A 22,738-nucleotide genomic window follows, 5' to 3' on the forward strand; every position below is an offset into this window, starting at 1 on the left:
AATGAAGGTGTCTATTTACTTCTTGCATGTCTGTTGTAGAGTGTCCTTATTCCTTACACACTGGCCCTCATCTATACTGCTGGCTTGTGAATATTAATATTAATTCATATTAAGTCTCTGTGGTGAAGATATGTAAGTGAGCAGTCAAAGTAAACAGTGACAAAGTGTTTATTAGGAGCTGAAATCTCTCTTTGGCTGTGCGTAAACACTGACAAAGTGTGCGTAAACGCTGACAATGTGTTTATTAGGAGCTAATATCTCTCTGGTTCTGTGGAGGGGGTGGTTCAGTAAACTACATTTCCCATAGTGCACCGGCTGGGAACGTCGTGTCGCCAGCGAGCTGTCAGTGTTGGGGGGAGACAGAGAAATCGGTCCAGCATCTCTGGAGCGGCGGAGCGGAGCGGATGACAGAGACGCGCAGTCCGCATCAGCAGGAATGAGGCGGATTTAACTCCAAATGTTTCACCCCGAGAAAAAAGGCGACGCACAAGCTGGATGTTTAAAAGACTGAACCTCCTCGTCTGCCATAGATCAGCGCGGAGATCTGCCTTCATTCTATCAATGAGAGATATTATGTGGAGAGGCTGCACCGCCCGGTGGTAACGCAGAAAAAAACACAAGATGAAGAAGCAGTTCAACCGAATGAGACAGCTCGCCAACCAAACCGTGGGCAGGTAAGAGCAGGATCCGTGACATGCAGCCGTGCAGCTGCTTCAATGCTTTTTTGTTTTCCATGTTGCTGCTCAGCTGGTTTGATTTGCACAAAGCGTTTGAGTGTCACAGTTGCAGTGTGATTGATTGCGCTCAGCAGGGAGGAGCGTATCCGCACACAGATGAGGAGGGAGCGGACATGGTACCCAGAGAGAGCCGGGCTGCTGCCCGCTGACCAATGGAAAGGGAAAAAGGGCGGACACCCCCCCCTCCACTATCAGGGGCCCCCTGCAGGGGGGAGGGCCACTGACATGTTTGCAGTGACATGCATGTGTTTCAGTTTATGTGTTTGTTCTAATTATGATGGTTAAAGGGGGGGTGAGACATGCAAACATGGCAACCCATTCATTCCAGTTTGTTTGACACATTTAATTCATGAAGGAAGTTGCCAGAGCATCATGTCCCCAGATTTCCTTCTGTGCTTTAATTGGTTCTACAACATATATATACAACATATAACTCACCTGTTCACATTATATTAAGGTTTAAAGTTATGCAGGATTAAGAGCGTGCATGCTTTGATTGACAGGTAGGTGATGTTACAGGTGCATCACCCACCCGCCTCAGCTCCACTGATAATCCAAAGTGGCTCTTCAGAAACGTGGGTGACGTCATGCACATGCTGTCCTTTCTTTATACTGTCAGGGACAAGGACGTGGAGCTGAGGCGGGATGAATGAAGCCGGGTGACTCAAACAAGCCTCAAAGCAGCCACGCTGTAAATTCTGCATAACTTTAATATGCATAGTAGACTTTAGAGGTACTGATCAGACTTTATTATATTTAGTTTATTATTGCACAGTAAGAGTGGTATCAGTCTTCTCATAGATTCTCATGGAAGCACGTAAATGTTGATTATAAGTGGCCCGAGGATGGAGCCTTGGGGAACTCCAATAATTAAACTGGTCACTCAAGTTTATACCTGTTCATTCCCTACATGCAGTGTCTTTTTCTGCCTTCATACATGAATAATCTATCGACACCACTCTTGATTGATGTTAAACACACATTTGACCCAGTTCCCTTGTAGTTTTACGGCTCAAGCTGCATGGTAGCTATACCTAATGATTGTGCAGAGACTGTAACAACCTGGGAAATTACAGGTTAGATGCAGACAGATGAAATTATTTTTGTTTTTTGGTGTCGAGCTTCAGAAAAGCTTTTTTTAAATCCTGGAGTTAGTGCCTCACGTATTTTAACATTCAAACACGTCACAGTTGATAAAGGTAGAAGTGATTAATCTCACTAAATCCTGACTGCATCTGATAGTATGCAAATGTAGGAATACTTGAGATCAATGTGCTCAGGTTGATGTGATTTATTTGTTATCAGTGTGTCTGTTTCTTCCTGCGAGGCTCGATGCTACAGATAAATCAGGAGTTTGTTTCACTCACAGTCAGGACCGGAGGCTCGCTAAATTGGCTCCAATAGTTTGAAAAACAACTTTATCCATGTATCTTAACTGTGACACTGCAAACAAGTAAATCTCAGTTTTCTGTCAGGAAGTCAGTTATAGCTTCTTTAAACCTGGAGGGCGGGATCGCCGCTGAATTCCAGTTGAAGAGGTGTTGCTGCAGCTTAGGTCTCAATAGGTGTTGTTAAGTCTTTGTCTCCTCTCTTTCTATTTGTCAACCCCACCCTCAGCTCGTAACTGAAAGTCAATGTCAACACTGCGCCTTTGGCAATTTGGATCAAGTGTTGTTTAACCCTTTGTAATTGTTGCATTACATAACCTTAAAACACAATCATCGGCGTGTTTCTTTCACCTCAAATCAGAAAACGTGTTGATTTGCAGCCTGTCACCGCCCGGAGAACGTTTCTCATAAAGCCTACAAGGCTGAGGTGCTGTGAGTGCACTATAACCTGTTTGTTTTGCTTGGCTGACGGCGGTAACTGACAACGCTGGCACACCGAAAGGATTTTGTGTCAGGATATGTTGTTCCTCGCTCACCCACACTTAGACTGCAGGCAGAGGCGCTGATACAAATCAATGAAAAAGGTATTACTGCAGCTAATGCCCAACAGAGTGGACTTGGCAGAGGGAGCAGAAATCCCTGGAAGACATTTACCCATTACCTAAAACTGGAACTGTGCCTTCCTGGAGCTGGAAGGGATGAAATCTGTAACGCACTTTAACAGATTAAACTGACCAATTACTTCTAAGAATACAAGTAAATACGTGTGTGTTTGTCTGTGCAAGGCCAGGTGCTTGTTTATACCTCCTCATCTGCCTGAGAGCCGGCGCACCGGAGCCCAGCGAGGCAGAACAGCCCGGTAATGAGCTCTAACCTGTATCATAAGAAGCAGAACAGCAGGGGCAATTAGTCATATTTAGAGGGCAGAGCCTCCGACATGACGCCTCGCTGCTGGCCTCGCAGGTAATTGGTGATATTTCCTCCATGACCTTGACAGCCTGCATCACCTGGTTTGTGTCGAAAGGCTGGAGGTTCCTTATGTCGCACAGATTTAAGGAATAACACAGCGAATGTTTTGGATCATTCGCAGGCATAATTATTTGTTGTTTTATGATCATTTGGATCACGTAAGACAGATGATCGATAACTCTAAAACTCCTCAAATATATGCTCATTTTTCCACGATAGTGAATGATATAAACTTTAAAAACAGAGAGAATCAGCTTTGGAGATTTGTACATGTTGCAGGTAAAAGGGAGCTTTTACCAAAGCTACCCTGTTTTAAGTCTTAGGCCACATTCAGACAGGATACGACAGAAAACGCAGGTTTTTCGATTCGTTTGAGAGGCGGTTAAGTTGCAGTCAAGTTTAGGCCCAACGTCAGTAACGCAAAGAGGTTTCATTTGGTTTGTGTCCAATGGTTTCAGAGATAGCAAGCAGTGATCAAGAGATGCAGACAATGAATGAGAGTGAGAGAGCGTCAGCGGGTGAATCGGTGATTGTGATTTTGCAGCGTTTATCACAAATAGACACACACCCGGTCTTCTGTCTACAGATCTATAATGAATGTACTGTGTTTGGTTATCTTCAAGTTTAGTCCGTCATTGTTTAGAAAAAACTCTTTTTTTGTTGTTGTTGTTGTCCTGAACCACAGGATCCATCTTTGGCACGTACTCTGCAAACTCTGCGTGTGCCACAGTCTGGGTTTGATTGCGTGCCCGGGTTTATGATCATTCTGGAGTCTTGGTTTGATTGTTTGATTTTCAGATTTTTTTAGCGTGGAGCGACAGGTAGAAGCAACAAGAGTAAAAGTAAAACTAAATTATTATTATTATAATCCAGTAAATGTGGGGAAATCTGATTATGCACACTTTGCATTCTAACGTCTGTTGTTATTTTATAGTTATTTGCAGAATCCCATCGTGTCGTTTGTCTTACTTACTTAAATGCTCATTTCCTCTGCTCACATTTTCATTCTGGATCGTAGCTGAGGGAATGAAATGTAAAGCTCGGGTGTATTTATCTGTTTCCTCAGTGTTCCTGTAGCATTAAAGCAACATTCGGAGCCTCTGAAACGTCCATCTGTCTTTATAGTTCTGCTCTGTGCGGTAAACACACACATGAGCATCCTCTAAACTAAACGGCGCATCTCCCTTCATGACACTGCTGCATTGCTCCACTTAAGGATATAGGTCAAGAGCGGTTCAGACACAGTTAAATTCATCTCTGAAACAGTCAGGCTGCACCATTAATCCTGCGTAATGCTGTGTAAACTGTGAGACTGAATGAAAATGTGTAACTCTCTGTGAGTGAGGTTATGGCAGCGAGAGGCCTAATCCTCTTCTGGCTCTGTCACTTCTGCTGCAGAGTATTTTTAACTCGACTTCTCATTCACATTTTTCTTGTTGCTGCTGATAAAAACCGGGCTGTTTGACTGTGGGTAGAGAAGTCACACATGTTTTCTTCCTGGAAAGCAGAAAACAGATGAACATGCTGAAGAATGTCAAGGTGAGATAAGGCCGAGAGCAGAAAAGAAAATCTATTAAAGACATGTTGGAAAATGGGTTTCTAATCTCCATCAACAGGCTGGGTAATTGTTTCTTATTGTCAGTGTGGAGCTGCAGGCGACAAAACCCCAGAAAGTATTGTTTGTATTGGCTAAAACCATTATCAACTGTCAGTCCGTTGGCTTCGGTGATTGAAGACTGCACAGTAAATTGCTTATTTTTCCAGGCACGCCCGTGATGCCTTTGTTGTTTTTTGGTTATTCATTTCATGTGTTATTGTTTCCCCCCTTTCATATTCTGGACTGCAGGAACAAATAGTGACTTTCTGATTAATGGATCGTCCCGTGTCCAATATTTCCTCGCTGTTGACGCTGGGCTTGGTTGTTATTCTCGTCCTCCCTTCGGTGAAGAAGGAGCTCGTGTATCCGGCCATGCTTGTTAGGCTTTATACGACGTCGTGACAGCAGGAGGGGAGGAAGAAGAAGACGGGATGTGTTGCCCTGCGGTGCCCCCGACGTGCTCACGGACCTCTGCTCCTGTCTGTGACACGGTTTAATCTGTCGAACAAGTCATGCTGCTCGGAGCAGAGAACAGTTTGAGTCATGGAGGAACGAACAAAGTTCAGATCCTGTGTCAAAATATTCATTTGTATGTCGTCCGTTGGTGAACGTATCTTTGTTTTTCGGACACTGATTGGACTCACAGCATGGCTGAATCCAAATGAACACCCTCTGGAGACTTCAGACCTCACTCGTGTTCACGGATATGAACAGTATCCCAAAGAATTACACGACTAGATTGGACGAGAATCAGAGTCGCTTAATCTTAACAATAAATCATCCACAACCACCATCTTTCCTCAGTCATACTGTAGTTTTCATGTGCAGATATTGTCTCTTAGGACCGACCGACTCATGTTCACAAGTGCTGTTCACGTGGAACCCCTCTCCACTTCGGCCTTCAAAGTTCTTTCTTGAATATTTCAACATATCAGATCTGCATCCGTGGCTTCACGCGACGCCCACACCGCAGGGCTTCAGTGCCCACCCCGGTGGCTCCTGTTGCTTGCGACAGAAACGTTGGCATTGGATGTTAATCCAGAGTTTTGCATCATCCAGTATCGACGTACCATCTCAAAGTGTGTGCAGGGATCTGCTGCCTGATCAGACTGAATTGTCATTATTTAAACACTGTGTTCAAGTTTTCACATCTCTTCTGGAGATGCATCAGTAGCGAACGGCTTATCTGTCCCATCCATGCGATGCGGTAGCGTGACGATTATTCCTGTCACATATTTTTCTGGCTGTGGTGCAGGAAGATGATTCTTAATCCTGCCTACAAAGCTCTGAACATTAACACAGATCATATTATAATCACATCAAACCCTCAACTGAGGGTTCACGTCACAGATTTCTTTATTAGTTGAACGAAAACCAAGTTTTGCAGATTAAAGTTCCATGCATAATATACTACATCACTAAAAACATACATTGGAACATGGCATATCTTACCTGTCCTCGCTTGAAGATTATTATTTCTTGTTCCATGCACATGGTAATCTTGTTCAGTCGTGGACTTGGACAGGATTTGGGGATTTTTCCGGGAACGCCCCCGTTAAGTCTACAACTCTGCAGGGAAATCCAGACACTTGGATTCAGCCTCAGTGTGTGTGGGTGTCTGAGTCCTCATGGGTGCCATTGTATCTCCAACGGTCCCCGACCTCCCGTCGCGTGGACGTCACTCGACACACTGTTGTCATGACCCTGTTGCTTGTTGGTGAAGACGGATACGTCTTTGAGCTTCCTGTACGGTGCAAATAAGGAGCGGCTGTCTCGCATACGTACACCAGATTAGTACAAATGACTCCACGGAGGTGAAAATAAATGATGCTCTTTTCTTTTTTTTACTCTGCTCGACTGTCGGACCATTCAGTAGGAAGATAATGAACCCATTTGTCAAACACGGTGCTGTATGTGTGTGTGCATGTGTGCTAATTCCAACAACATCCACAGGATTTGATAATTGATTGGCCCTTTATGTGGAACATAATTAGTATTCATAGCGAGGCTCCTTTACACACTGAATATGCTGTCCTGGGAGCTAAATGAAATCATTTAGGTGAGTATTAATGATCGCCCGGTCTCCGTGTGGCCGCCTCATGCTGCTCAGGGTGAAAAGGTGCAGAAGAGACCGGACTAACCTGACATGGACGACATTTGGTCTCCAGCGGGACACGTTGCATCTCTCTGGGAGAGAGAGGTTTTATTATTAAGAGCATCATTACTGTCACACATTTACACATAGTGGTCCTGATCTCTGGGGACGAGCGCTGACCGAATGTCAACAGTCGAGCTGCATTAGGTCCCAGTTTTGGACGATGAATATATAGAATATAAAAGATGATATCTGATCCTGCTGCATCGATTTCTAGACTTTCGCCTGTTCGACAGTGTTATGTTGGAGTTCAGTGCTAAATCTGTGGAGGATTCAATGTTTCCTCCTGCTCGTACTGGAGATACATGATGTCAGTCACTTGATAGATTCAGTTTGAGAAACTGAAACACACACACAAACACGTCCACCTCTCCTCCTCCTCTTCAGCCATGTTTTTTCTCTGCTCGCCTCACAGGCTCATTTATCTGCCTCCTGTCTCTTCGCCGTCCTCCCGGTTTTCACGTCCTCTCCGTCCTCCGGCGTGAACTTTACAGCACGTTCTGAAATGACGCCCTGACAGCTCCACCCAGAGCGTAATTAACATAGAGAGGTGGCTGTGTTGACAAAAATAGCTTCGGCTGAGGTGTATGATTATATATTCAACTTGTGCTATTGATGCTCACAGAACTCAAACATGCTCGAGATGTTTTTAATCCTGCGATTCAGCGGTGGAGTTTGGGTTAGCGGAGGAATAAAATAGCAACACTTGACATGTTTTCTGGACTTGTCTGTCAGACTTCCTCCGGGACTTCAGGTTTTCTGGGTGAAACCGTGGGAGTCACTAAGGGAGATGTCATTGCCAGTAGAGCGTTATTGAAATCACTGGAGTGTGATGATGGAGATGCCGCTCCGCGTTGTTGCAGAGCCACCGAGGAGCCGACAGACAGATGCCCGACCTCTTCAAGCTCTGCTCACGACAGAATGACATTTGGAGAAATAGTTTAGCTTACTTACAAAAGTTTGGAAATCAATCAACAGCTTAGCAACAAGCTGCCACTGAAATATAGAAGCAGGGAGAAAACTTCTGTCGTCTTTTAAATAAAATATCCAGAGAAGTTCGACTGAGAATAATTACTTTTTCATATTTTCCCAGGCATCAGATACTTCCTCCAGCTGAACCTGACAGGTTCCAAGTTTTCAGTGGTGGAAGAAGTTTTCAGATCTTTTTGGTAAAAATAGCAACACCACAGTGTAGAAATATTCACGCTTTCAAAGTCTTACTTTACTTTAAGAGTACTACAGTAAATGTAACTCATTACGCACGTTGATCAAGGCTTTAAAGGTCAGCTCACCTCTGAAGCCGATGCAGAAGTGCTAAAAACTGCAGTTCCTCTAACGTCCACTTGAGGCTGGCTCCAGAAGTGAGTCAGTCTCCATAAGTCCCCATGTCCAAATGTCCAACTTCACAGCAGAAATAAACATGTTTACAGCCTGGTACAAAAAACAGTTTTGGTCTCTGTAGCTAATTTCCCCGTTCATGACAACTGTACTGAGGGTGAATTTATATACAACTCACCTGTTCACATTATATTAAGGCTTAAAGTTATGCAGGATTAAGAGCGTGGATGCTTTGATTGACAGGTAGGTGCCGTTACAGGTGGCTTGTTTGTGCAACCAGGCGTCATTGAGCCCGCCTCAGGTCCGCTGATGAGCCACGTCTTTGCTGATATTTAATGTAATTTAATGTCCATTCTTTGTACTGACATTGGTATGAAGGAGCAACTGCAGTGAGAAGATGTGGAGCCGGTGTTTGGTTTGTCCCTTCTAGGCTGCTGTAGAAACATGACGGTTCATCATAGAAGAGGACCCGCTCCCTCTGTAGATTCTAAGACAACAGAAACATAATTGTTATTTTCAGACGATTATACACCAATGAAAAACATGGCTATGAATATTATATATTCAGTTTCTGTCAATAGATACCCTTAAATAGGACGCACCTTCAGGGCAGCTGTGAGTAAAGTAACGTCTCTGCTGTTCTGAACTCTTCGACCTACAGACGCAGATTTTAAGCCTGGCTGCAGAGATTTGCTCCCATTCAGCCAAAAGAGCATCAGTGAGGCCCAACGCTGATGTTGGGTGATAAAGTCTGCCTCACAGTTTGTGATCTCAAAGGTGCTGGATGGGGTCGAGGTCAGGGCTCCGAAGCTGGCTTGGAAATATCATTTTAGATTAAATGAGCTTTAAGAAGCCCAGACACATAATGTATTCAACATGCATGAAGACGGTAGCTCTCTAAAAGTCCTGTATGTGTGTGTGTGTGTGTGTGTGTGTGTGTGTGTGTGTGTGTGACACACCCATGATGCCACGGCAACCGGGGTGCCCCAGTTCTGTTGTCCCTGATGTCACCCGCCCAGTCTGAACCACACTCCACCTTTCCTGTGTGTTGAACACCTACCAACGCTGAGCTGTCCTGGAAACATTAGCTCAGCTGTGACAGGGTCCCACCTCACTTTAAAAACAGCCCACGGCCTCTGCGGACTATTAAAACACCGTCAGCTGAAACCCGAGTGCTTCATCAACATGCAAGCAGAGCCCGAACAAGACAGGAAATTACATCATCGAGGGGTAGGGGTGGGGGGGACAACACTCCCAGAGCTCCTGCAGTATTTTCGCTCGTGTAACGGTCACTAATTAGGAGCCGGTTATGGAATATGAATTCCACTCAGCTGACCGCATGTGATGCCGGCGCGCTGATGTCTCATTTCGGAGCTGTCAGGATGAGCATAGTGAGGTCCCAGAGAAAAACACGCCGCGTCAACATCCTGTCGCTGCCTGATGCAAGCCGGAGTGCTCGTGTTGATGAGGGACGGTCCAAGGCGACCATGAGTAAACATTTCTAAACCGTGATGGGGTGCAGCTCTCATCAGACAGCTTACTGCAGCCGTAACTGAGAGGCTGAGAAAGTGAAAGTAGCAGTGCAGAAATACTCTGTAACAAGTGAGCATTTATTTATAAGCATCAATGTGTGTACTTAGTTAATTTAAAACATATTATACTTTAAAATATGACAAAATTTGAAATTAAATCAACCATGACAACTAGATGCTGCTAAATCCTGCACACTGCACCTTTAAAATAAGTTTTCTTGTATTCATTTCAGTCTGCTTTGTAGTCACGTTCATGCACGTCGCTCGTGCATACATCCCCGATTAGTTGCACGCTAAAATATGACTCTGCAATCGTGGCTCCAAATTGGTAATATCAGGAAGAGAAACGTCTGTCATGACGGCGATCTTTGGAGAGATTATATTCTGTGTTTTTGATCTGATATGCAAAGCAACCAGCAAGCGGCGTGCAGTATTGTACTGTGAGGTGAGAAGGAGACACATGTGGCAGTGACGCGGCATGCAGATGTTCTAAAAACAACAAACAGGAAGTTAGTTATTGTAGTTGGAACCACTTTACAACGCCATCAGCAGGTGCATTAGTGTCTGCGACTCAAGGATGCAATTAAAGGTACTCTAAGACACTCGGCTCCTGATTGCTGCAATTTGGATCCAAGATCGTACCGCTCTTGTCAGAGTCAAAACTCAACACACAGACATGAAACACACATTTTTACATTCACCCGGGAGATATCATTAGCGTCGATGTAAATAAATATCCTTCAATCTGCTTATAAATCATGAATTATGCTTCTTATAGTTGCAGAAGTCAAGTTCTAGTTAGATAGTTGTCTATCCATGAGTGCATTGAACAAAGGGAGCTGCTAATAGCTACATTTCTGCAAACTTTCAATGGTTCCAATTTGCTCAAATGTAAACAAAGCCCACGCCCCAACGTGCAGTCCCTAAAGTATCAGACCTTGAATTCTCCTCTGTTGTCGAGCACATCGGAGATGACGCAGTTAAAATCTCCCACTCAGCTCTTCTCACATCAAACAGAGCAGGACCTGAAATTACCAGTTCAGCTTGATGGAGTAGAGAAGCCATGCTCGTTATTTACACATTATCTCGTGTAGCCGGCTATCTCAGAAAGAAAGAGCCAGACTCATTCATTCCCCGCTCTTAATGGGAAAGATTTTTTACCCCTCTATTGTTAACTCCCCTCCGCCTCGGCTCATCCGTCTGCAGAGATTTTTCACCTCCCGCAGCGAGAGGCTTTGGCCTGTGCAGACTCTCAGTGGAGGCTGATGGAGACGAGCCATCTCAGACACATTGAAATGATGCAGCGGGCTTTGTTTTCGTTTTCTGGGTTTATTGTTTCAATCAAACACGGAACAATTTAAAATGAAGGGTTATAACTGTGAATAGAGCACGGATTACAACATATTCTTTCAGATTGCGAGACTAATTTCTTTTTAATTTAAAAATGTCTGTAGATTTTACAGTGGAAAAACTGCCAAACCATGTCATGAAGTATGACTGTGTTCTCCTGTGTACCACAGTCATACATTTTAGGGAATTTATACAAAATAAAATAGTATTGCATATTGGAGAACACTGTAATATGCAGTAGCATATTTTATGGTGTTTTACTGTGAAATCTAAAGATATTTTAAAACCTACGTGAACATACGTGAAATGAACAGTACTATAATATCCTATAACTGCAAAATTAGAAGAAGTTACACTGTATTTATTACGGTGAAATTCTGGCAACCACAGCTGACGGTCTTTTACCGTAAAAATAATAAATACGTTTTTACAGTCATATTTCAGGACAAAACCTTTATTTATACGCCGCTTTAAGTGAATTTACACAGAATAAAGTACTTTATTTATACGCCGCTTTAAGTGAATTTACACAGAATAAAGTAGTATTTTATATTAGAGACTTAATTATACAGTAAAACACAGTAATATTTAATGAAATTTACTTTTACTGTCATGGTTTTTCACTGTAAAATCTACACTTTTTTGACATTTTAAAATCCAGAATGAAACACCAAACTTCTACGTTAAATCAACACTAATATTGCTAATAAAACTAACATACTGTAATATTATTAAGTTTTCTCTGTGAGTGTGTACGTAGGTTTATTTGTTTCCTTGAGTGATATTCAACGTTACAGTATGAGCCGCTCAGCAGGGGTGGAAAGGTGACCTGCATGTCACCACAGCAGTCAACACAGATTAGAGTTCAGTTAACTTGTCACGACTTGCAAACACGTAAACGTGCTTCAGTGTGAAACATGAAGGAGCACGTTCCTAATCAGGCGAGTTTAATGAGGTCAACGTCGTTCTGTACCTCACTGTACAAAACCGAAATGTGTCTGAGCACCAGCTGTTTGAAGGCGTGGCCAGAGAGAAGCCGCTCAAGCTTCTTCTACTGTATCTGCTGCCTCGTTCGCCACCGCTGCTATCCATGTCTGTTAAACTTTAATGGGAAGTCAAACCCTCGGAGCTCAGGTGTCACTGTCACTGCCTCGCCGACGGTGGTGTGAGATGAGGGGCAGGGGTGAAGAGGACAGCTTTACATGCAAATGGAGGCTTGTCTTGTCAGGCTGCTCTGAATGGACACGACCTGACAAACTTGTGTGTGGTTTAAATAGTCACCTGAGCAAGAAATGTGGATTAATCCACAGCTGAAAATAGTCCCCAACAATTTGATGAAAGCTACAGTGATCAGCTGTTTTAGGGAATTACTGCACGTCTTCAGTAGGAACTGGATGCTGGATGATCCTGTTCAGGGTTCATTACTCTCTGAACAAGGATGTGGAGTCAGCTGTCAAGCAAACACACATTTCCTGATGCACAGCAGGTGAATTTATAGTCTGGCTCACAGTAACAGGTGATCAATACTTCTTTTTGGACGTAGCATGTAGAAAGCACCGATATGACCAGTCTGAGAGACTTTTGAGTTTCATTCCAGCCTTGTTTCATCTGTTTTGGCTGTTTGCTAGGATAATAACAGCGGCGGATTTAACCCTTGATCAGTCGAACAGGTCCTTGATTTCAGGCAGAAGTAGCCAAACTTCTCAACTCTGGCCACCAACCGTTTATTTTATGGCTGCAATGTCAAATACTGATGTCTGGCTATCTCACTAATCTAATCTTCAGACAGGTGCGGCGGTGTGAAGGGACGACTGGGGTCTGTCTGTTTGTACCGAACGTAACCGCTGTGAAACAATCAGAAAATAACGTTTTATTTCGCTGGTTAACCGGCTTCATCGAGGTCGGCGCTCCCTCACTCTCATTGACTTTCTGTGTCACTCATCCAAAGCTCTCTCTCTCTCTGGGTTTCCCAGTACAAAGTAAAAACAACAGCATTAGCACCAACATTAACCATACTGCAAGTACCAAAAGTAAAAGTACTCATGCCGATACATAATAATATGTCGATACATAATAAAATCTTATATATTTATATAAAATGTAATGGAGTACATGAATTACTCGTCAAGTAGAAGTACCTCAAATTTATACTTGAGTAAATGTGGTAACTTTCCACCACTGACATGTTGAGTGATTGGACAGTCACAGATTGGATTGAACTGTCATCATTTATTCTGAGAACACAAGTTGCCGACACACAAAGGACCGTCTGATGATGAGTTTTGTGCACGCGGGGCAGCAGGTAATCACGGCACAGTGCATGGATGGATGTCTGTGCCTGTGTGAGGGGAAGCAGAGACGTCGTTTTCTCATTTCTTTCTTACTTACACCCCTCAGCATGTTTCTCCTCCCGGCATTAACTCCTTCAGTTAGAGCCCCGGTGACTCTCAGCCATAGATCACTTTAATGGGCCTCAGCCCACACGGCCTCGTTTTCTGTGCTGGATGTCCACGGCAGCAGCAGCAGTTGAGTCATTTACTCAGGAAGCTGCTGAGATGATGATGCAAACATACTGATAGTGCAGGTGACTTCATCAGGTGTGGTTCTGACAGGAGGCCGAGTGTGTTTGAAGTAAATCTGACTTTGTTTACCAGCTGTCATGAAATGAAAAATGAAATGGCTTCTGGCCATTCTCATACTATAAACACGCTGACAGTTGTGCTTATTAATACTTGGAATTTTAATTGTCGGGTTGTTCAGGATCGGCAAAGACGAATGCCAGCTGCAGTTAAAGTTTCGTTCATAACAATCCGAGCCTCTGCTCCTCTGCAGGGGCTCTGAAAAGTCTTTAGTCTGCACACCTCGTAAACAGCAGTAAAGCTGCTAATCTGCTAACTGAGCTTTTCGGCACAATCCACAGCGGTTGTCCATAATAAAGAGTTATTTTGGGCCAGAATGTGGGTGAACGGAGCTAATTGTCCTCAAAATTCAGTCGCTGTTGAAGTGAATCAGCAAACTGGAGAAAGTGGGACAGACTCAGAAGCATCATTAGTCTTTACCTTTCAACTCGTAATTTATTTATTTCGAGCTCAAACACACTCTTATCCTCCTTGTGGGTAATGAGTCACACTATTATCTCATTACTTACCTAACTGATACCTTTATCTTCGGTCTAACAGGTTGTTGAAGTAGTCAAACTCTTGCTAGATATAAAAATATATTTAATAGAGATTTAATATTGATTTATAATCAATATGGTGTGAAAAGTTTCCAGTTGCTGATGCCGAGAGTTTCTTTAATTGCTGCTTTAACTGCCTCATGTTACCTCCAAAGTTTACCGCATTCTCTTCCTAACTTTTGAAGCAGCTACAATCAATATTTTTTATAATAAAGTGTCAAATGGCAACGTGAAGTTATCGCCTCAATCTGCAGCTCCCTTTTATAGCTCCCCTTTGCTGTTTTGGTTCACTCTCACTGCAGCAAAAGGGTCATAATATCTCCCACAGGAGTTGGTGGAGGCCAAAAACAGAGCAAAAACCATATCAACTTGAAAGTTGGTGATATGTGAAGTTTTTTGTTCATATCTTGTTTCTCCTGCCCCAAAAAAATCAGTTTTTGCCGTCCAAACTACCCCATGAAGATTTTATAGACAGCAAAAACAAATCTCAGTTGACATTATTGGCAGTAGGGTTGGTTTCAGAATATCAGGAGTGGAGCTAGAGTCTTCAGAGACTCTTATACCTCTCTGGCTTGGACATTCACCAAATCAAACTACGTCTGTCTTCCAAACTGATATCCCAGAAATTTTCAGCCTCCTCTCTGTGGTTTACACTTTCATGTCCCAACATTTTAGTCAAGAAATGCAACACATTTGTCCTTCAGAGTAATTGTTAATCAAAGTCAGATGTTTATTATTGCAGCAGCAGAGAAGACTTTGCGATGATCGCCTTTACACAGATCTGTGACGCCAGTTTTACTTTTAGCAAAGCGTTCAGTCGGTACATTGTTCTGCCCCGCGTCAAAATAGTGTCACTTTGGTTGGTTTCCATATGGATGGATTCTGAAATAAATATGCTGACAAAGTGTTCTTTGTCTTTGGAGTTTGTTAAAGTGCAACCAATCGCACATTTTTTTTTTTTTTTGCACCATCATGCTCTGAAGCACTGCAGCAGGACAAGCATCCCGCTGTGAACCTGCAGGTCCAAACCACTGCACAGAGGAAAACTCAGTCTGACAGCAGACAGACAAGCAGCTGTGTGATCCTGGCATTTCATCGCACACCTCGACACACTCCTCCTCCTCCTCCCTGGAGTGTGTTTTTCAAACGTCAGGCAGACAACACATCCACATGTGTGTGTGTGTGTTGTTTGTGTTTCAGCTCTGTGAACTTTTCTCACACTCTCGTCAAAAATAAGTTTTGTCCGACAGCGATCAGCCGAGCAGCGACTTGGCGTCACAGGAAGATATCAGGGCCGATAACATGATGCCAATGTAACGAACCATCACACGCCTCCTTTTAGCCTACATCCTGCTTCGAGTTAATTTGACTCTGCGTCACTGTCATTCAGTTTAGCACATGAGAGAGATCGGCTTCTGCTCGGTGCTGGCATCTGATAAGGCAGAAAGAAAGATTGTTTTCATACCCAGTGTAATGAATATGGGAAATGTTTGCACCCTAATGAGAGATCACTGGATACACATCAAGATGAGGGGATGAAATATATATATATATATATATATAATTATTCAGTCAAAACATTTTATGTATTGCTTGTTTTACTTTTGGCACTCATTGTAAATCGAGTCACTTTGGAACTTTTTGAACATAAGAACTGCCGATGAACACATTATTGTCGTTATTTTTGTCATTTTATAAATATTAAAAGTACAGTATGTAAAAATTTAATGGTATCTAGTGGTGAGATTACAGATTATAACCAACTCAACCGTCTCCGGGCTTACCTTGTGTAGGAGAAGCTACGGTGGCCCGAAGAGGTCATTGTTACAACTGCATGAGTGGCCTATTGAGCTTATCGAGGTTCCTTTAGCTACATATAAAAATTGTATTTAGTTAGATATTACTGTAGGTCGTAGAAAATGTCTTTGTTACTTGTTCTGTTTGTGTATTTATTGTATTGTAAAAGGTTTCAGTCACAGTGCAGTGAGAGTTATGTATTAATATCCCCAAATTGGACTTTAACAAGGAGAAAAGTGTGTAGGTGAAGCTTAATCAGCATAAGATGCTACTGTAGTTTCAGAATGCATTGAAACCGCCTTAAAATTCCACCTTAAAGAAACTGAAAAATGCTGAAATATCTGCACACAGGGCTGTTGATCCTCGGCGGGATTAGCAGCAACGCTGTCACAGCCGAATATGAAATGCAGCTTTAAATATGCCTGTTGTATAATCTGTTATTGTGATATTTAAAGCCCACATACCTAAAAGAGAAGGATGAATTAAACCATGAAGAAGTGGTTTGGCAGGTACTTTATGACTCAGCAGCTGAGTCATAAAAGAGAGAAAACACCCCGACTCCACCGGAGGGAAGAGGAAAACTTCCAACCTCTTGAAATACAAAATTATAAACCTTCATCCACAAGCATGTTTATATGTCTCTGTAGGCAGAAGGCTTCAAGTGTTTGGTCTGTGTGGCAGAGAAAGACGAAATACAATCCAGGAACGCTGGTTTGAGCAATAGATGGAGTGTTTTAAGGATGCCAGAAACACTGCACGGGCTCCAAAGTACCATGAGTCAGTGTTTACTGTACTGTAATCTACCAGCAGTGTGTTTTTAAATATGCATATATGTGTTATAGATAGCAGAGAGATGACAAGAAGACAGACAACAACAAAGATTCAGACTTGAACTGGCAGCGATGTTGTAGTTCTTGGTCAGCGTTGAGCCTCGGGGGTTCCCCGCAGTATCTGAATAAACGGCACACACCGTGAGAGCCTTGAAATCATGCAGGCGTTAAGAAAACTACAGACAGTCATTCAGATTTCATTTCCAATGACATTCATAATATTCAAGTTGTGTTTATTTTTCATTGAGCACGCCGCCTTAACAACGTCTGTCACACATCAGGTAATCAGTTATCATAAACTGAATATACAATTTATTCACTTTAATGTTGAATTAAATTGAGCTTGTTCCTTAGATAAAAACAATAATTTAATGCACAATAAAGCAGCCTGCAAACTAACTGTAAAACAACCCAGACGCTAACATTAATCATAATAAAGAGTTGTTTATTTGTCTTCATTTTAATGTTTTTTCAGGTTCCTTAAACTTATTTAACTTTAGTTCAGTGAACTCACATTTGTAAGGCAGCAGGGGAACTTTTTTATTTAAGCTGAAGCGACTTCAGCTGCTGCATCCTGATATCAGCAGCTTTGAAATCTGGGGCTGAGATGTGTCATCAAACGAAACCCAAAAAGCTTCTTCAAAGCATCCCTGAAATCTCGGTTTTCTCCAGTGTAGGTTTGTCTCTTAAACAAAGGCTGAGCCACATCTGTTCCCCCGCTCTGTAATAAGATTTTTCACAATGAACAGCTCCCGTAGACCCTCCTCTTCATTTTAAGAAAGACAAATCTCTGCTTCGTTGACGCCCGTGTAGCTGCTGGGTTATAGATACAAGCTGTTCATCATGCGTGGAGGGTTCATGTCACCCCATACGTCTCTTTGTAGCCGTGACAGCCGCTTTTGAGCTGATGTACTGACTCCGTGTGTCATCATAAGTTGGCTTCAAGGTCTTCTTGTGTACACGACGGGCACGTCGCTGAGGCGTTCAGTCATTATTGATGTGGGACGACCCCGGAGGATCTCGGCTGTGATGACAGGGAGAGATTTCAGCATTTATCAGAAGACTGTTTACAGTATGATGGTGATGAGGCCTGTGCGAGAGGTTATTGTTATAATTGCATGGGAAGGAGAAGATATTGATCACATCTATTACCTTTCATTCACTTTTTATGGCACCTTGTTCATGCCCGCACAGAAACATCCATGCACGAGGCCTTCAGGCAGCTCCTCTGGCACACTTAACAAAGCTCTGACCCAGTTTGTCGACTGGTTAAGTGGGTTTCGCTGTTTTCTCACATCCGCTCAACCTGCCCGTCACAACAGACACACGCTTTAAAGAACAGTGGACGGATCCCTGAGGAACTCCGGATGATTAAACAGTGCAAAGTTTGCAGAATGAATCAAATAAAAACAAGTGATAGAATCGTTTACGTGCAGGAAGCCGAGTCATATTTAGTTATTATCAGTCAGCTTTGTTATTTGTAGTCTCTCTGATCCTCTGATTGCTGCAGGCCTGCAGACAGTGTACAGAAAAAAACAGAATTTAACGTATTTTTAGTCAATACGGTCCCAAGATACGCTCAGATGTATCAAATGTAAAATATTACACAAGAAAAACTAGACTAGAAATATAGAGTCAAGACAATACTGCATTAAATCGACCCCCTGTTGTTCACTCCTCTAGCTCTGCTTCTGCTTGTCACTGTGTGTTGATTGTAAATAATGTGAGCATGCTCTGCAGGTTTGAATGTCATGCAAGTAAAAACTGTTTTTATGGTAAAAGTTGACCTTATTGTGGAACACTGGGCCAAATGTATAGGTTAAAAAAACAACATATATATGTCACTGACACTGAGTGAAGTTAACCCAGTGTTATGTCTGTGCTATATTTATCCAAACTGGGTCAGTTTTTCGACCCAGTGATTTAGAGATTTAGAGAAAAGCTATTGGTCTGTCCTTTAAAATCTTTACATTTAAATTCTTCAGGAATAATTTAAAATCACGTCCTGAGGTCTTTGTCATTCTCAGCAGGCTCAGACAGTCTCGGCGTCCAGGCAGCGATGCAGGTGATGACTCATACAGACCGGGCTTCCCCCCTCTGCGTCTCATCTCATCTCTCTCGAGATGGATTTCTGCGGCGTTTTTCAGAGCCTGCAACAAAGCACGGAGCCGCGATGAGCGCATACAATGGAAAATGTCATTTATGTAACACTGTAAATAGCAATTAGTTCCATGACTGTGGACAAGAAAGGTTACAGCACATTCACGTCAGTGTCTTAAAGCTAATATTAGTGCACTTCATGCATGATTCAGGATATTATAAGGGGCATTTACAGTAAACAAGAGTCTCACCTGGAGTTATTATTAACACGTTTTTCTGGTTTGATACACACAGCTGAACACCGACCACTCAGTGGAAGGTTACTGTCAGATATGAGGACGTTCTGGTAGAATTACTCTCAAATAAAATCAAACGTCCTGTGATCCGTCCGGTTTCTGAAGAGCGTATTCAGAAAATGCTGCTTGATTGCAAGATTAGAGGAACGTTCCTCTTTCATCCGACTCTCATAGCAAATTTTTCATGCTCACAATCATCGTCGTGCTGTTCGAGATCTGGAATTCTTTTGATTAGAAGCACAAAAAGGACTTCGGCTTGCAATTTGTTCTCATCGCGACTCGCTTTTCTAGCACATCACAGGCCGTCACTGCTCCTTCTGAGTTTTGCAGAAGGAATTATGATTTGAAGCATCACATATCCGTTCAGATCAAACTCGTGCAGTCCTTTAAACTTTAAAAGTAAAACTGGTTTAGTGTTTCAGATGTTTAAATGTATGCAGTTCATCCTGGAAAATCATTTTGGGATGAGGTGGGGGTCACACAGTGATGAACTCTTCAGCTTTACGGAGCTACCTGGTGAATATGGTGAAGCGTTTAGCAGGTAAAGAGCCAGGTAGTTTCCTCAGGAGTCGGTGGAGACCAAAAACAGAGCAACAAGAGACTTTAATTTAATCAGGCAGCTCAAAATGAATGATCGTGTTGCTTCATCACTTGCCAGTTCTGTCAGTCACCAGTCCTAGCTGCGACATAACTGCATATTAAATGTGATTTTTATAGTTTCTTATTTATATTTTCGTACACTTCTTATTTCATTTTTAACCTCTCGTTGTCCAGATAACTCATGTTTTCTTCTTGAGTGAAGGGGCTACGTAACATCCAGTCACGGAGGACGGTAAAAAGTTAAAATATTTAAGCAGCTTGATGTTCAATATCTCCAAAAAAAAACATGATATAGTTTGTAGACTTGTTCTTTATCAACATTTACTTCTCTCCACAAACGTAATCTTTAAAACCTACAGAGCGTAGCCTCGTTTTTCATCGTGTCAGTGCCACTTTCTCTCTCTGATGACGGATGCCTTGTTCCCAGCTCCTCCTGTAGTGAAGCGCCCTCGATGTCTTGTAGCTGAGAGGAGCGACATATGCTCCCTAATAACATAGCAGGTGCTCTTCCCAGTGCATGTGGTGAAGCAGACTTTCTATGGTGTGTTACTCTTCAAAGTCTTCCTCCTAAGACTGTAATGCAGAGTCTTCTTTTTATTTTTTTTATCCTGCCTCCGCCTTGGAGCTCTGCTTTTGTGCTGAATTGCAGAACAGTAGCAGTTCTTATGTAGCCTCACCTCATGAGGCTTTTGTCTCATGTTGTTCCAGTGTTGAACAAAGCGAGTGTGTGTGTGTGTGTGTGTTTGTAGACAGATGAGGAACCAGGGTGTGTGTTGCCTAAGGGCCTCTCCTCTAAAGGCATCTGGTGCCCGGTCGCCTTATGATGCCTGATGAAATCACAGCTGACATTTTGAAAACGTGAATGTGGCCCGCACAGTCGATGAAGCGTAGCGACTGAGGGATTATGTTTGGTTCAGAGCCGGATACGCAGACATTTTTCCCTCACCTTTTTGTCATCCATCCTCCATCCTTTTAGTTCCACTTCCTCCTGCATCAGTGACCTTTTTCCGGCTCACGATTGGACATGCATCGACATGAAAAACAACAACAAAAAAACATGTTTTGGATGACGATGCTGAAAATCGAATGCAGTGAAAGGAGTCGCATTGTTTCCTAAAATATCCTGATGTGTGAAACTCAGCATACGCCGCCGTTTGAGGCTCCCGTCCTGATCAGCTGTGATAACGGCGATGAATATTTCACTGTTACAGAATGTGGAATGTGGGTCGCAGCGAGGAAGCGAGGCCTTGCGGGGAGTGCCATAAATATCTCCTCTCTCTCTCTCTCTGTCTCTCTTCCTCTCTCTGGTTTTAATGGTTATGCTTTATTAGGGTTGTGTGTCTGTGCAGCTCACAGTAACAGGTCCAAGGAAACCCAGAGGAGCTCAGAACAGCCTGAAGCGTGGTGTTGCTTCATCTGCAGTCTGATTTTTATTTCATCAGCCATCGTGGGGGGGTTTTTCTTAAAAATGAAAAGAGCGAGCGCTCGTGTCGGTTAAAACGCTGAGAGAGAGAAGAGAAAGATTCATGCTGTGCTCGTATGTGTGTGTTCTCCACCTGCGTGCTGAGAGCACAAAATGTTTCAGTCACGCCTCTTTTCATGAAGGTGAATCCAGGTGAAACCTACGAGATCTGCTTCGTCAGCTAACGAGACGGAGATAAGGAGACATAAAGTGGCCTTGATGCACATTCATCTTTGTGGTTCGGTGTCAGGAAGGTTTAGTTAACGGTTCCTGGGTTGCAGACCGTGAATACAAAACATCTGGGACAGTTTATTCTTTACAGCTCAGCTTCGCCTCGTGGGTGGTGAAACTGAAACTTCCAGGTTTTGTTGCAGAATCAAGAAAACCTCAATCAATCAGTCTGTGTAGCGGGATGGTGCAGTTTAAAAGTATGATGTAGAATCATCCATTCCTGTAGCAGCCCACATTAAATTCAAATCTCTAATGCTGTTCCAGTTCTTTAACGTCCTCATACAGACATGTGTTACCTCCTCCTGGCTCTAACACCCCTCAGGACGATCCAAACTTTTCTCGTCTGTTGTTCCCCGTTGGTGGAACGTCCTACCAGTTTCTACAGATCAGGGGCGTCCTTCTCTACCTTCACAAACCTCCTGAAGGCCTCCAGCTCTTCAGAGAGGACCTCCTCTACAACACTACCAACAACTGGACATGATAGATCTACACCCCCTCTACAACTGTCACAGTACTTATTGCCGCACTAACATGTCCTTGTTGTCCTTCAGCTGAATGACTGAATGTAACAGATACCTGAAGAGAACTCGGGGTGAACATGCAAACTCAGAAACAGAAAGAACCCAGAACCTTCTCGTTGTGAGTCAACAGTACAATCTGCCTCTGCACCACCATGCAGTTCAGATATTTTTCCGATATTTAGCAGCATTTTAAGAACACAGTTTTGGACAGATTGTCCAAGATTGTTGCTTGATTGGCTGCAGCGAGTCCAGACAACAGCAGGACAGGGACAGGGCTGTTGCTGTGGGGATCATTGTGATCATTCATTTGGAGATCTGGCATCTGATGTGTTGTGTCAACTGCTGAGAAAAATATGCAGCTCTGTAGCTGCTCAATGCTGAACCATGTTTGTCTTTTAGTGTGCTGCAGGCAGCATACAGTGGGTTTGTATAGGTAAAGATGCTTGTTGCTGCCGGGGAGCAAGGTTGATGTGCACTGTCGTATATATTTATTAATTTTAGAACATGTTTTTTCACTTTCAGAAGCAGACAGATGAAATAAAAACCCTGGCTGAGACATTACACAGAGCCACAGATAATCCAGAGCTGATCTCTACCTGTGGCAACGAAACAAAGACATGAGAGAAGAGTTTCACCTGCTGCTGTTTTGTGCGAGGT

The 22,738-nt window shown here is 43.1% G+C and overlaps 1 protein-coding gene and 1 long non-coding RNA gene across 5 annotated transcripts in view; one reads left to right on the top strand and one right to left on the bottom strand.

The window, feature by feature from the left end:
- Nucleotides 1–316: 316 nt before the first annotated feature.
- LOC104928970 (rho GTPase-activating protein 44) overlaps nt 317–22,738 on the top strand; it is a 77,090-nt gene continuing 54,668 nt past the window's right edge. For 2 of the 4 annotated variants that reach the window (XM_027289752.1, XM_027289753.1), the window contains exon 1: nt 318–674. In XM_027289752.1, the coding sequence (XP_027145553.1) occupies nt 622–674 (53 nt within the window). In that variant the 5' untranslated portion in view covers nt 318–621. Of the gene's footprint in view, nt 675–22,738 lie in introns of all 4 variants that reach the window. The other 2 variants (XM_019275025.2, XM_019275030.2) reach the window with 2 other exon arrangements.
- LOC109141585 (uncharacterized) lies at nt 17,197–19,222 on the bottom strand. The gene is made up of 3 exons (XR_002042781.2): nt 18,302–19,222; nt 18,024–18,177; nt 17,197–17,895 (listed from the first exon to the last, which is right to left on the bottom strand). It is a non-coding gene; the product is annotated as an uncharacterized LOC109141585 (long non-coding RNA).

The sequence above is a fragment of the Larimichthys crocea genome, chromosome XVI, assembly GCF_000972845.2.
Source record: "Larimichthys crocea isolate SSNF chromosome XVI, L_crocea_2.0, whole genome shotgun sequence".
NCBI lineage: Eukaryota > Metazoa > Chordata > Actinopteri > Sciaenidae > Larimichthys > Larimichthys crocea.